Genomic DNA, 13,122 nt, shown 5'->3' with positions numbered 1-13,122 from the left:
TTAACAAAAGTTGAACAACATATTTTGTTCTAAAGACATGTATTAAATACCCATAAAGAAAGTTACCATATGGACAAGGCTGCTTTTTGTGTTCAGGAACAATAGGTTTCTTCCTTAGAAAATTATCCAGGCTTGGGCCATGTCTGCCAAGAGGATCATCAGGGGGCATGAACCTGCCACAGATACAATAAAAAAAAGTTTACGTAGGAGGATGGAAATCTAATTCTAAAGACAAAGAGTACAAAGACTTACTCATTCTAAGATGTTTTTTGAAATTTTAATCCAAGTAGTTTGAGTCAACATTTACAGGGTAAAAAAGAAAAAATGAAGGTCAAAAACATTTCAAGCTGAACTTATATTTGTTAATTCAAATAAATTTTGAGTCTAGAAGGCTCTAATTCTTCCTTCAATTTTACGTGGTTTTAATCAAACAGTCTAATTTTAAGTGTTGTCTTAACATACATTTTTCCCATGTTTCTTAATAGCCTTCACAATAATTCAAATTGCTATATAATATTCAACAAGATGATGTATCACAATTTAATTAATTTCTCTATTGTACATTTAGTTTGCCCTTGATTTTTTTGCAATTATAAATAATAGAGTAACGCATTATTATAAGTAACATAGTAATGTATTATTACATCTCTGGTCTTTCTTTTTTCCTTATTACATATTCCCAGAAATGGGATTATAGGGTTGCTAGGTCACAAATATTTTTAAGGCTTCTGATAAACCAAGAAACCAGTATTTTCACCAGCATAAAGCAAATGGAAAAATATTGTTGCGAATTAAATGGGTGAAAAATACACTCCTTGTAGATTTAATGTGCATTTTTAATTAGCAACAGGTGAACATTTTCCTACCTATTTATTATTGTACTTCTCATGGGATATGCTTATTTATGTCATTCGTCCATTTATCAACTTGTAGAGAATGGTATAACTTAACAAAATCATATTTAGTAAGCCAGCAATGCTTTAAACAGTTGCAAAGGCATTTTTGGTAACTCAATATGATAAAATCTGCCTTTTCTGAAGAAGAAAATTCTCCCTCTGTCAGCTTTCACAAGCCACTCAGACCAGCTCTGCCTCAGGCGCCTGGGGAATGACTCGGAAGGACCAGCAGGGCCCCCCCACTTTAACAGTCACTCAAATGGGGCCTCCCCAGGCATGACTCTGCAGTTTTTCTGACTGCCTCTGAGGACTAGTGGAGAGATCAACTGTTAGAAGAAACCTGACTCAGGGGCAAAAAGAGAGGGAATCTGTAGTGGCTGCCAGTGATGGTTCTATTTTTAGGGAAGCCGTATTATTAGGAAGTAAATGATTTTACTTACTTGTCATTGACAAATGAATACATCAATAATCGCTCGTCTATGAACTTCTTCCACTCTGGTTTTTCGTTCGCCAGGTCCCTGTAGTTATCATTGGATACAATAATGCCATCCGACTCAAAAGCCAGCTTCACGATGAACCTGTCATCATAGCACACCACTCGCCTCCCCTGGACTCGTCGGGACGGCGTGAACACCAGGATTTTCTCTTTCTCTAGTTTGCGTAAAATTTCTTGATCTAAAAGAATAAAGATAAACCAAAAAGAAACTGCTGTTAACATTTTGGCATGTTTCCTTCTAGTCATTTTCGGTGTACTTTTCTTTCCATTGTTGATATATGTATAGATATATGCATACACACAATAAAATCTGTTTCATGTAAAAGAGCACTTACTCAGATCACTAAAATTTCTGCTTAAATATTCTAATGCATGTTCTAGCATATTGATGTATCCTAACTTATTGAGCCATTCTTCTAATGATGAATGGAGAGTTTGTTTCCATTTTTTTTTCCTATTATAAATAATGCTGCATTGAGTATCTTTGGACATAAATCTTTGCCTTTATCTCTGATTATTTTGGGGGGAATTATTCCTAGAAAGGGAACTAGTAGATCTAAGAGTGTTAACATTTTAAGACTGAACTGCTTTCAAGAAAAGTTGTAACAACTGAGATTTCCATAGCAGTATATAAGTAGCTTCCTCAAGGCACTGAACATTAACAGTTTAATCTCTGCAAATTTGACGGGTGAAAAAAAAAGTTTTTAGTTTGCATTTCCTTTAATTACTAATGAGGCTGAACATTTTTTCTTCTTATTTGACATATGTATTTCTTCTGCGAGTTATCTGTTTATGACATTTTATAATTGGGAGAGCATTATATTGGCTTTATCAATCTGCAGGAGCTCTTTATATGTTAAGGATATGGATTCTTTATTTACTGCATTTTTTCCCATTAGACATTTGTTTTTCATTTTTAAGAAAGCTTCCCCATTTTCATGTGATCAAAGTCATATTTTCCTTTGTAATTTCTTCTAAAACTTCTAAATTTAGAAAGGTCTTCCCCAGCCATAAAGGCTATTTATTTATATGATGGTTTGATTTTTGACATTTAACTCTTCAAGCCATCTGGAATTTATTGTTATGTTGTTTAAGATAAGGATTTATATAAATACATATTTTTTCCAAAGTGTTACTCAGTGTCTTGGTACTATTGGTTGAATTATGCCTACCTCTCCCACTTTACATTTTTATACAGGCTAAGAAGAGTCTCATTCCATGGGGTTGGACTTTGCCATTGCTTTCTAATCTATTCTTATACTAGCTTAACAATGATTTAATTTTTGTAGAAAAAGAGAATGCTTTAATATTTGATAGGCCAATTCTCCCTTCTCCCATTATTCTTCTTTAGCTGTTCTTGCTTCTATCTTTCCAGATGATTCAGAATAATTTTGTCAGGTATTTAAGAAAAAAAGAAAAGAAAAACAAGGACGAATTTGGTCAGAATAAACACCTTTATAATAGTCCTCCCTTTCGGGTATATCTCTCTTTAGATATATACCTATATATCTCTCTATATATATCTATATATATTTAGAGTAAAGAGAGATAAAGATCAATCTCTCATTTTTTGAACTGAGGTGAAATTCACATAACATAAAATTAACAACCTTAAAGTGAACAATTTCAGGTGGTGTTTAAATACATTCACAATGTTGTGTAACCACCACCTCTGTCTAGGCTCTAATCTCCATTTTTAACAAGTTTATATTTTGAAATAATTTCAAACTTATAGGACAGTTGCAAAAATAATACAAACTTCTTACAGAGAACCCCACCATGATTCCACCCCCAGATCTATCAATTTTTACATTTTGCCACCTTTGCCGCATCATTCTACCCATCTCTCCATTCATCTATCTATCTAACATTTGAGAGCAGGCTGTACACCTCATGCTCTTTGAACACATACCTCTATGTACATTTCCTAAGAATAAGGTTATTCACTTACGTAATCACCTGAAGTGCAGTTATCAAGTTCAAGAAATTATCATCAGTACAAACCTTCCATTCTACATTCCAAATTTTTCTTACGTTCCAATAATGTCTTTTTGAGCCCTTTCTCCTCTATTTCTCACATCCCATTCAGGATCATGTATTCCATTTGCCATTATCTCTTTAGTTTCTTTCTTTCTTTCTTTCTTTTTTTTTAATTGTGGAAACATATGTACAACATAAATCTTCCTAACTCCTGCCAAGCATACAATTCAGTGGGATTCACCACATTCACAATGTTGCGGTACCCTCACCACCACCCACTACTAGAGTTTCCCCTTCACTCCAAACATAAATCCACACTCATTCTGCATTAACTTCCCATTGTCCCTGACCCCCCATCCCTGGTGTCCTTGCTGCTTGTTCAAAGCTTCTGTGGGGAACAGAGCCCCGAAAATTCTCATTCTACCATCTTGATCAGGGCAAATTCTCTTTTTGTGTCTTTTTTTTTTTTAAATTTCTTTTTCACATTAATTCCCAACAGTTTTGCTAATGCTGAAGGTGGAGAGAGGGGTAAGGATTGGAAGCTTACTGAGAATCACTGAACTGGAGCAAATGGTAAACAACACTTAGCAGCTATAGAGGACATCTTTGTCTGAAACTTATACATTTAAATGTTACAAAATAATGCAAAACATAAATACATTACTCGGATGAACTCATTTCCTTCTACTTCACACAAACAGTCTACCCCAAGGCTTTGTAGGTCTTTTTAAATCCACAGTAATTAGAATTTGGTAGTTCACTTAGTCTAATTTCATTTAGCAGATGAGAAAACTGGAGCCAAAGCGATTCAATATCATGCTCAAAGTCCCATGGCTAGTAAATGTCAAAGCCAGAATTTGAATCTAGACCTCCTGACTCCTAGCATGTCTCTAAAGATCAGAATTTTATAAAAGTGAAAAATTCCACACAAATGAAGAAAAACTGGCTTAGGTAGCAAGGAGTAAAGTTTAATTAAAGTAATCAGATAATTTCCAAAACTGAAAATGGCTTTAATATCCTATCCAGTAACCACTGTTCCCCGTACACTGAGTAAACAGAAATGGATTAATGTATTCTTCAGCAGAATACCTGACAGTGCCAGATATCTACTCAGGTATTATAAAGAAGTGAAGGGCAAATTGCTAACAAGGCTTACCTGTAATAACAGCATCAGGTCGGGACTGCTCTTTTCTCCAAGCAGGAACAAAAACGGTAACATCTTTGTGTCCTCTGTCCAAAAACCAATCTACTGCCAATTTTATTCCTCGGCAGGAAAATACTTCTTTGTTTCCATGGCTGAAAAATTATTTTAGTACACTTAAAATACAACAAAACCTAATTCAATTCAATTAAATCAAGCTTGTAAACAGAAATGATTACACATTTATGACAGTGACAGGAGATTTATAATTTAAGATGAAGTTGCATCAAGTTCAGAGAAACATAAGCAACTTAGGAGTTGAAAATCAAGATCTGTGAGGAAAAAAAATAAGAAAATGGGAATGATTATTTTGTGGAGAATAAAGAAAAGTAAGTCTTCAAATGTAAAGTTGTAAAGGTTAACTAGTCAGAAAGATACACTTTTTAAAAAAAAAAATCAAGATAGGGAAAAAAAAAAGGGGCTTTAACCACAGCAAGAAGAATTTCAGTCAAATATGAAAAAGAAGTTGCACAGAAAAAAATCTAAACAGTGGAGTGGAGTACTTACAAGTTCTAAAAACTGTTCTTTCTCAAGAGTTCTTAAGCCTATATTCTGATCCAATGATTAAGTAATGTGCACATTTTATTAGGTAAACAACATACCACATATTCACTAAAAGAGTAAAGCATAATCACAATGCTCCATCTTACAAGAAACACTTTCCATGTTTCTCAATGAAAAGACACCTGGTTTCTGTGCAATAGTGTTAAGCTGGACAAGAATTAATAACAACAAAAGGGCATTCAAAATTGGATTAGCAGTCTTAGTGCCTAAAAGAAAATGCCCAACTCAGAAAGCATAATCATACAAAAAGTATTAATCTAGCATCAGGCTTTGCTTGTACATTTTAACCTAATAATTAAAAAATAACACTCAACCCAATGGTTTTAAGGAAAAAGTGTCCTGTTTTGAATCCAGTAATTAATGGTTTTTTTCCCATATTGTTTGAGCTCTAACAGCTCCATTTTCTTTTCTAAAACGGACATAGATATTCTTTACTTCTTGAAGCTAAAAATGGCTGAATGAGATAATACAGATAAATGTTTTGATAACTTTTAGCACAACTCAAACATTACACATATGGTAATATATTGTTCCAGTGGTCCCTTGGGAAGTACTAGAACCATCCAACATATGCTAAACATTTTTAGGAAGAAAGAAAAATAGACTAATTTGCTTTGTAGATGTTAACACTACAAACGCAAACCAGAGAGACTGTTCATAGGTCCACTGGGCTGTTTTAATGGTCCAGGATAATATCAGAGGTGGACCCAGATGCACTGGAAGTTTCAGAGGATGAGATACGGGAAGTGAGAGCTTAAGGTCTCGTTTCCTAATAGCTTGGCTAGTGCCACAGCAAAAGGTACAAAGTGATGTTAGGTTTCATGGAAAATACTGCAATTTAACCAGTCTTCTTCAAAATTGTGGAAAATGATGGTATCCTAATCTTTTGGATCTGAAATTACTAATCATAGGTAGAAAAAAGGCTGCCTCTATAACGTCAGAGGAGGAGCTAACTGCAGAAAGCTAGCATGGGTTAAACAGAAGCTACATAACCCAATGGCCTCATTTCTGACACATGCTGATTATTTCAAAGCAATTAATTTATATAAGTATTGCGACATATACTTTATCTGTTTTAATAGTCTTATACGTAGAAGTTTAAAGAGGCAAATCAACTAAACCGAGAAAACACAGTATCCCTGAACATAGAACTTAATATCCCTGAATATAAAACTCAACTTGCTAAAATCTGACTATAGTTTTATTTTACATTAATGTTTTGGGACCCAGGTATATAATGTGTTGTTAATTACTAATGACATTTGGTTTACTGAGACTAGAGCATGTAACTGTTTCTGGCTCTAAAGAGAGGCCCACAAAACATTTTCTATCTAGTGATTTCAATTAGAAAGGGCAACCATTACACCTTACTCCCTCTAGAAATACAAGATAATGTATTCTAATTAAAGAACTTTTATAAAATGTGTGTAAACATCAGATTATTTGCAATCACGGCACAAAGACACCACGCTAGACAGGACACTGTACCATGCTACACCGATAGCAAAGGCTGTTCTCCTTATTCTCTCCCTTTTCTATTTCCTTCTCTGTTTATGCAAGGGAAAGGAAATATAGAGTAGAAGGAATGGCCTTATGCTAACAAATCATGATTGGCTTAAACTAGTCACACTATTATCTTTCATCTTGGCCAGTGACTGAACTAAGAGTTGATTCTCCTAGAAGATATAAGAAGTCTGCTGGGGTGTGGTTTGCAAATAAAAAGACAAAGTCTCCTGAGGAGAAAAAAAAAAAAGGAATGAAAAGCTGCCAAACTGTGAATGGTAAATAGAGACACATAATGAGCCTGGGTTCCTGAGCAGATGGTCCCACACCTATCACCGCAGTCTTCTTGTTGAGAAAAAATAACCTCCTATTTTTTTAAGCAACTGTAGCCAAGTTTCCTATTATTTGCAGCTGAACTCATTTCTTTTCCTTTTTTTTTTTTAAATTAAATTCAGCCCCACTGAAATACATTCACATACCATACAATCATCCATGGTACACAACCAACTGTCCACAGCACCATCACATAGCCATGCATTCATAGCCCCAATCCATTCCTGAACATCCTCCCTACATCAGAAAAAATCAGAAGAATAAAAAATAAAAGTAAAAAAGAACACCCAAATCATCCCCCTCACCCCTCATCTAGTTCCTGTCCCCACCTTTCCACTCATCCATCCACACACTAGACAAAGGGAGAGCAATCCACAAGGACTTCGCAGTCACACTTCACCCGCTGCAAGCCACACTGCCGTACAATTGTCTTCAGACCAGAGTCCAGACCACTGGGTTGGAGTCCTACAGCCCCAGGCATTCACTTCCAGCCACTCCAATACATTAAAACCTAAAAGGTGTTATCTACATAGTACACAAGAATGTCCACGAGACTGACCTTCCGACTCCACCCGAAATCTCTCAACCACCAAAACCCTACCTCGCTCCATTCTGCATCTCCCCACCTCGCTAAAGAACATACTCTCAATTCCAAGATGCTGGGTCCAGACCCATCCCTGGGAGCCACATCCTGCACTGCCAGGGAGATCCACACCCCCAGGAGTCAGGTCCCACGTCCCACGCAGGGGGGTGGGGGGCAGCGAGCCCACCCATCGAGGTGGCTTAGTTAGAGAGCGAGAGGGTGGGCCACATCTGAGCAACAAGGGGGCACTCAGGGGGAGACTCTTAGGCACAATTATAAGCAGGTTTAGCCTCTCCTTTGCAGTAACAAGCTTCATAAGGGCAAGTCCCATGACAGAGGGCTCGGCACATCAAAGCACCAGTCCTCAATGTTTGTGACAACATCAGCATCAGTCCAGGTGAGGAAGTCCAACACTTCTGCATTTTCCCCCAGCTCCTCAGGGGGGCCCTGCAAATATATTTTTACTCTCTGCCTAAATTACTTTGGGATGTTGAACTCATTTTTAACTGCTACATTATGCATACCATAAACCAAAAGAAAACTGACACAGCTCTATTAATATTAGAAAAAAATACATTCTAAGACAAAAACATTGTTAGGGATAAAAGTTATTACATGATAGCAAAAAAAGGAACAATTCACAAGGAAACTATAATAATTCTGAACTCAGTCTCCAAATGAGTAATGCAAAAGATGACATGATTGCTAGAAGAATTAACAAATCCACAATCATAAACTGACAGATGAAACAGAAAAAAAAATTAGTAAGGATACAGAGGTTTGAACAATCAATTACAAGCTTGATCTAATGGACATATGTGAAACCCTGCACCTAATTAAAGAAGAGACAATCTTTCTAAGAACACACGAAGATTTATAAAATTGGCTATATACTAGGTCATAGAGTGGACTTCAGCAGATATCACAGGCATCTGTATCATATAGACAATGTTCTTTGACCACAGTATGTTTTCATTACATTACAGCTCTAAGATCCCTTATTCAAAATATAGTCTTATTATATACCAGCAAAATCAATTTAAAATTTTAAAAAATTATCACATTTGCAATAGTAACAAAAGCTAAACAAATCATGGAGCAGAGCTTTGTGGAGAAAATGAACTGAAACCCTGTATCAAAGGACAGAAAAGAAGACTTAAATGAAAGGAACAATATGCCATGTTTATGGATAGTAAGACTAAATTCATAAAAATGGTGGTTTTTCTCAAATTAATTTATAAGATCACAGCAATTCCAATAAAAATCCTTAGACCGTTTTTTTCACAGGACCTGAGAATCTCATTCTAAAATTAATATGGAAAAATAAAAGGCCAAGAAAAGTTAAGAAATTTTGAAGCAGAACAGTAAAGAGTGAACTTCCCTACCAGCTATCAATACATAGCATAAAGCTATAGCAACTTAATCAATATTTTATTGGTACAGGCAAAGGTTTAAAAAAAAAAGGTAACAGAACAGAAAGCCTATGGTGGCATATAAATATACATACACACACGTGTGTGAGTATGGTATGAATGACAAAGGCAGCATTACAAATCAATTGGGAAAAGATGGACCATTCAACAAATGGTATGGGGCAACTGGTTACTTACGTGGAAAAAAAATAAAACTGAAATCCTATCTCACACTATACACAGAAATAAATTCTAGCAAGTTCAAAAATTTAAATTTGAAAGGAGATATTGTAAAATTTTTAGAGAAATTATAGAAGATATTCAGATCAGGATTGGGAAATATTTCTTAAACAAGACACATAACCAAAAGGAAAATGAAAAGACTGATAAATTTGAATGCATACAAACTTCTTTATGTAAGATTCCATGAACAAAATTAAAATGCCATAGATAGGGAAAAGATATTTGCAACATATAGGACCAACCAAAATGCTAGTCCTCAGAATATATAAAGTACTCTTATATATCAAGAAGGGTAGCCAGGTTTGTTGTTATTTATTTATTTATTCATGCAAAAGATGAAGTCAATTCACAGAAGAGAAAATACAAATGACTGACAGCACGTGAAAAGATGCTCAGTAGTAGAAAAATGCAAATTAAAGCCAAAATGAGACACCACTTCACACTCATCATGCTGGAAAAAATAAAGTCTGCAAACACCACATGATGCCAAGCATGTGTGAAAGTAGGAATTTATACCTCACAGGTGGGAGTGTAAATGGGTGTAAGTATTGGAGAGCAATTTGGCAATACTTTGTAATGTTGAAGGCATGCTTCCTCTAAAATACAGCAATTCCACATCCAGGTATGATAAAAACCCCATCTTAACTTGAAATTAGATATAATGCAATTAGCAATTGTCCCCTATCCTCTGCCTGGCCTCAGATATAGCAGGGAGGCAGGCTGATACCTTCTACAAGGAGAGGGAAAAGCAGGCAACTTGGGATAGAGAGGCTGGGTCCGTGAGCCTCCAATACTTTCCCAGCCAATTTCCCCCCAGTGAGGCCAAAGAAATGAATGAATGCTAACTAGGAAATCCCTGGAATGGCTGCTGTTGTCTCGGAAGTCCCTGATAGCCATCAAAACTCAGAATCTTTCCCAGTAACATTAAGCCTGAGCAGACAACTACCAGGTGGCTCCAAACTGCAGATGGAATTTGGATAGATGAGAATTGTGGGAAACTGAACTTAATCTAACCTTACTGAGGTGTGTTGAAGGATCCTATGTGCCAGATACAATGTAAGGGGCAACTGTAGGAGGTGATAAAGAATTATGAAAAACAGGATGTCAGAGTAAGCTCAATGTAACTACTGATGCAAAGTAATTATCTGTTGACTGTTTACTAAAAGAATGTTTAACTGCAGGTTTAATTCCATATAAATAAGGATGAAAATTCACTGTAGTTTTACAGTTACTTCTTAGTTACCTACATACATTTAGGGGTTTTTTTTTTTTGGTCAATAAAATTAGCTAATTCTATATTTATGAGCTGGCATGTTTCTTCAGGTCTTGGTTTTTCCCCCCACCCCCAAAATTATGGTAGAGTATGGTACACCTCAAGTGAGTCCTTCTGCTGGGTGAATCTTGGAGGATTTATGACCATCTCTGATTTAGGTAAGAGACCCTGACTCTGCTAAGTCTTTCTCCAACTACTTTGGCTCAATGGGATTGGGTCCCCAAGAAAAACTCCAAACCCTCACTGTAAATCTTGAGTTACCGTTGGGCAAAATGGGTAATACTGTTTTTAAGTTCTATCTGATTTGCCATTGACTTCAATTGCAGAAAAATACAGGAAGGCCAGAATGTTACCAGCAGTTCTCTTAGGCTTATTTTACTCTATCATGTTTGGAATAGGTATACTTATGAAAATCCTGTTTTGCAATGGTCAGAGGAAGGTCTGTCTGAAATAGACAAATTGGTATATTTACAGAGATTTTTAGAAAAATCCTGATCAGAACTAAAGGAACTCAGGAAACAAAAGAATCAATTGAACAGCCATAAAGAAAGATAAAGAAAATGGAGGAAGAGATTAAGAAACTGAATCACCAGGTTCTCAACCCTTCTCTGTGGTTTACTCTTCTTTGCCTCAATCTGTGACCTAGAAGAAAGGGGTGATGATCTCCTGGATGGATGGTTCCCAATGAGTATGGACCTGCAGATGACTTCTGTTTAAGTCAGGGAGAACTGCCAGTCTTATCTGATTGTTCTGTTATGGATCCCATCTCCAAGATTCCACCTACACTGGAGGATGGCAGAGTAGGAAGCTCAAGGACTCAGTCCCTCCACCAGAACAACTATCAAACAGACAGGAACTGTCCGAATCAACTATTTCAGAACTCTGGAGTGGTTCAGTAGAACACTTCCTAGCACGCTTCCCAGCATCCAGGGAAGAGCCACAGGGCGAGGGCTATAAATCATGGTGAATACCAGTAAATTGCTCTTTCCGTACAAGGTTATCGTAGTCTAGCCCCCACTCTTCTGGCAGGCAGCAGCGGGGTCCAGCCCTGGTATAGTTTGCTGGTGCCAGAGTGGGACATAAAAATCTACTTCCCCAAGATCCAAGGGTGTGGTGGGGTTGGAGGCAGAGTGGTCTGATCACTGATCATTGCTTCTGACTTGCTAATTCTGGGGACCAGGTTCTAAGGGTGGCCATTATTCCAACCCCTCCCAGAGAAAGGCAACGGAGGAGACTTAAAGACAACAAGCTTCCTCAGAACTGCAGAGGACAGATGAAGGGCTGAATTTGCTTGGCAGGGGCTGAGTGAAGAAAGCACAACTTTGAGAGCTATGGAAGAAACTCCTAGCACTCTTCCTGGCCCCTTCCTCATACTCTTCCCGAGGGCAGTTTGTAGCTGGTCCTCCCTTTGTGGGTCCTGGGCCTTGTTTCACCTGGAAAAGACTAACTTGGGAAACTCCTCTCTGGCATGACCCCCACTTCCAGAATGTACCCCCAAGGCAAAAGCAGCTTGAGACAACAGCGTGGGGCAAAGGCTTACCTGGTTTAAGTCCTGCGGTGGAATACCTGGCAGAGAGAGAAGGTCTATGCCCAGGGAAGTAGAGGGAGCATTGAAAGTCCTGTAAACAAGGGAACTCCTAAGGCTGCTAATAAGCACAAGCCAAGGACAAGACACAGGTCCAGAAAAGACAGGGAGGACCTTGCACCTTGCATCTGCCTTGGGCTGACCTTCCTGGTAGGAGGGCTGAACCCTGACAGAGAGCACCAGCCAATGCAAAGCCAATCTGCAAAGATGCTGAAGGCAGTTTTTGCTTAGGTTTGCTTGTTTTTTTTTAGTTCCTTACACTCAAGAAAATCTCTGTCATATCACTAGTTGGATACAAACTCAAGGAACAGATATCTCAGGGAATAAATCTCCGAGTTAATATTTAAAAATATTAAAACGTATACTGTGCGCCATAAGATTAAAAGACAAAGAAACAGGAAATTATGGCCCATCAATAGGAAGAGGCTAAAAATCCAAAAAACATCAAGAAAGACGACGAGACTGGGGACATACCGGACAAAGACTTAAAACAGTGATCTTCAATATGCTCAAAGAGATGGGGGAAAATACAGAGAAAGAACTAAAGGATATCAGGAAAACAATGAATGAACAACACGAGAGTCTCAAAAAAAGGTTAGACATTTTAAAAAGGAACCAAACAAGACCACTGGAGTTGACAACCACAACAACTGAAATGAAAAATTCCCACGAGGGTTTCAACAGCCGATTAGAGTCGGCAGAAGAAAGAAAGACAATAGAAATGAGTCAGGTAGAGGAACAGAGAGAGAAAAAAGACTTATAAAAAAGGAAAATAGCCTAAGAGACCTCTGGGACACAAGGGATATTCAAGGAAATAATGACAGAAAACTTCACAAACTTAGCAAAAGAGGTGAATATACACATCCAAGAAGCCCAGAGAACAACAGGATAAACTTGAAGAATAACCTGCCCCATCACATACCAATCAAAATGTATGCAAAAGCCAAGAACAGAGTTCTGAAAGCTGCAAGAGAACAGCAACATCTATGTACAAGGGAGTCCCAATGAGATTTAGTTCCAATTTCTCATCTCACTGCAATAAGACAGTGGGTT

The 13,122-nt window shown here is 37.3% G+C and overlaps 1 protein-coding gene across 4 annotated transcripts in view; it reads right to left on the bottom strand.

Annotated features, from left to right (window-relative positions):
- ZC3H12C (zinc finger CCCH-type containing 12C) overlaps positions 1-13,122 on the bottom strand; it is an 82,863-nt gene that overhangs the window by 8,110 nt on the left and 61,631 nt on the right. For all 4 annotated transcript variants that reach the window (XM_037841372.1, XM_037841370.1, XM_037841373.1 and 1 more), the window contains exons 3-5: positions 4,529-4,668; positions 1,337-1,571; positions 67-173 (exon numbers count right to left, since the gene is read on the bottom strand). In XM_037841372.1, coding sequence (XP_037697300.1) covers positions 67-173; positions 1,337-1,571; positions 4,529-4,668 — 482 coding nt within the window. The remainder of the gene's footprint in view (positions 1-66; positions 174-1,336; positions 1,572-4,528; positions 4,669-13,122) is intronic.

The sequence above is a fragment of the Choloepus didactylus genome, chromosome 6, assembly GCF_015220235.1.
Source record: "Choloepus didactylus isolate mChoDid1 chromosome 6, mChoDid1.pri, whole genome shotgun sequence".
NCBI lineage: Eukaryota > Metazoa > Chordata > Mammalia > Pilosa > Megalonychidae > Choloepus > Choloepus didactylus.
Note: the sequence above shows the minus strand (reverse complement) of the source record. Positions and strands in the feature narration are given on the sequence as shown.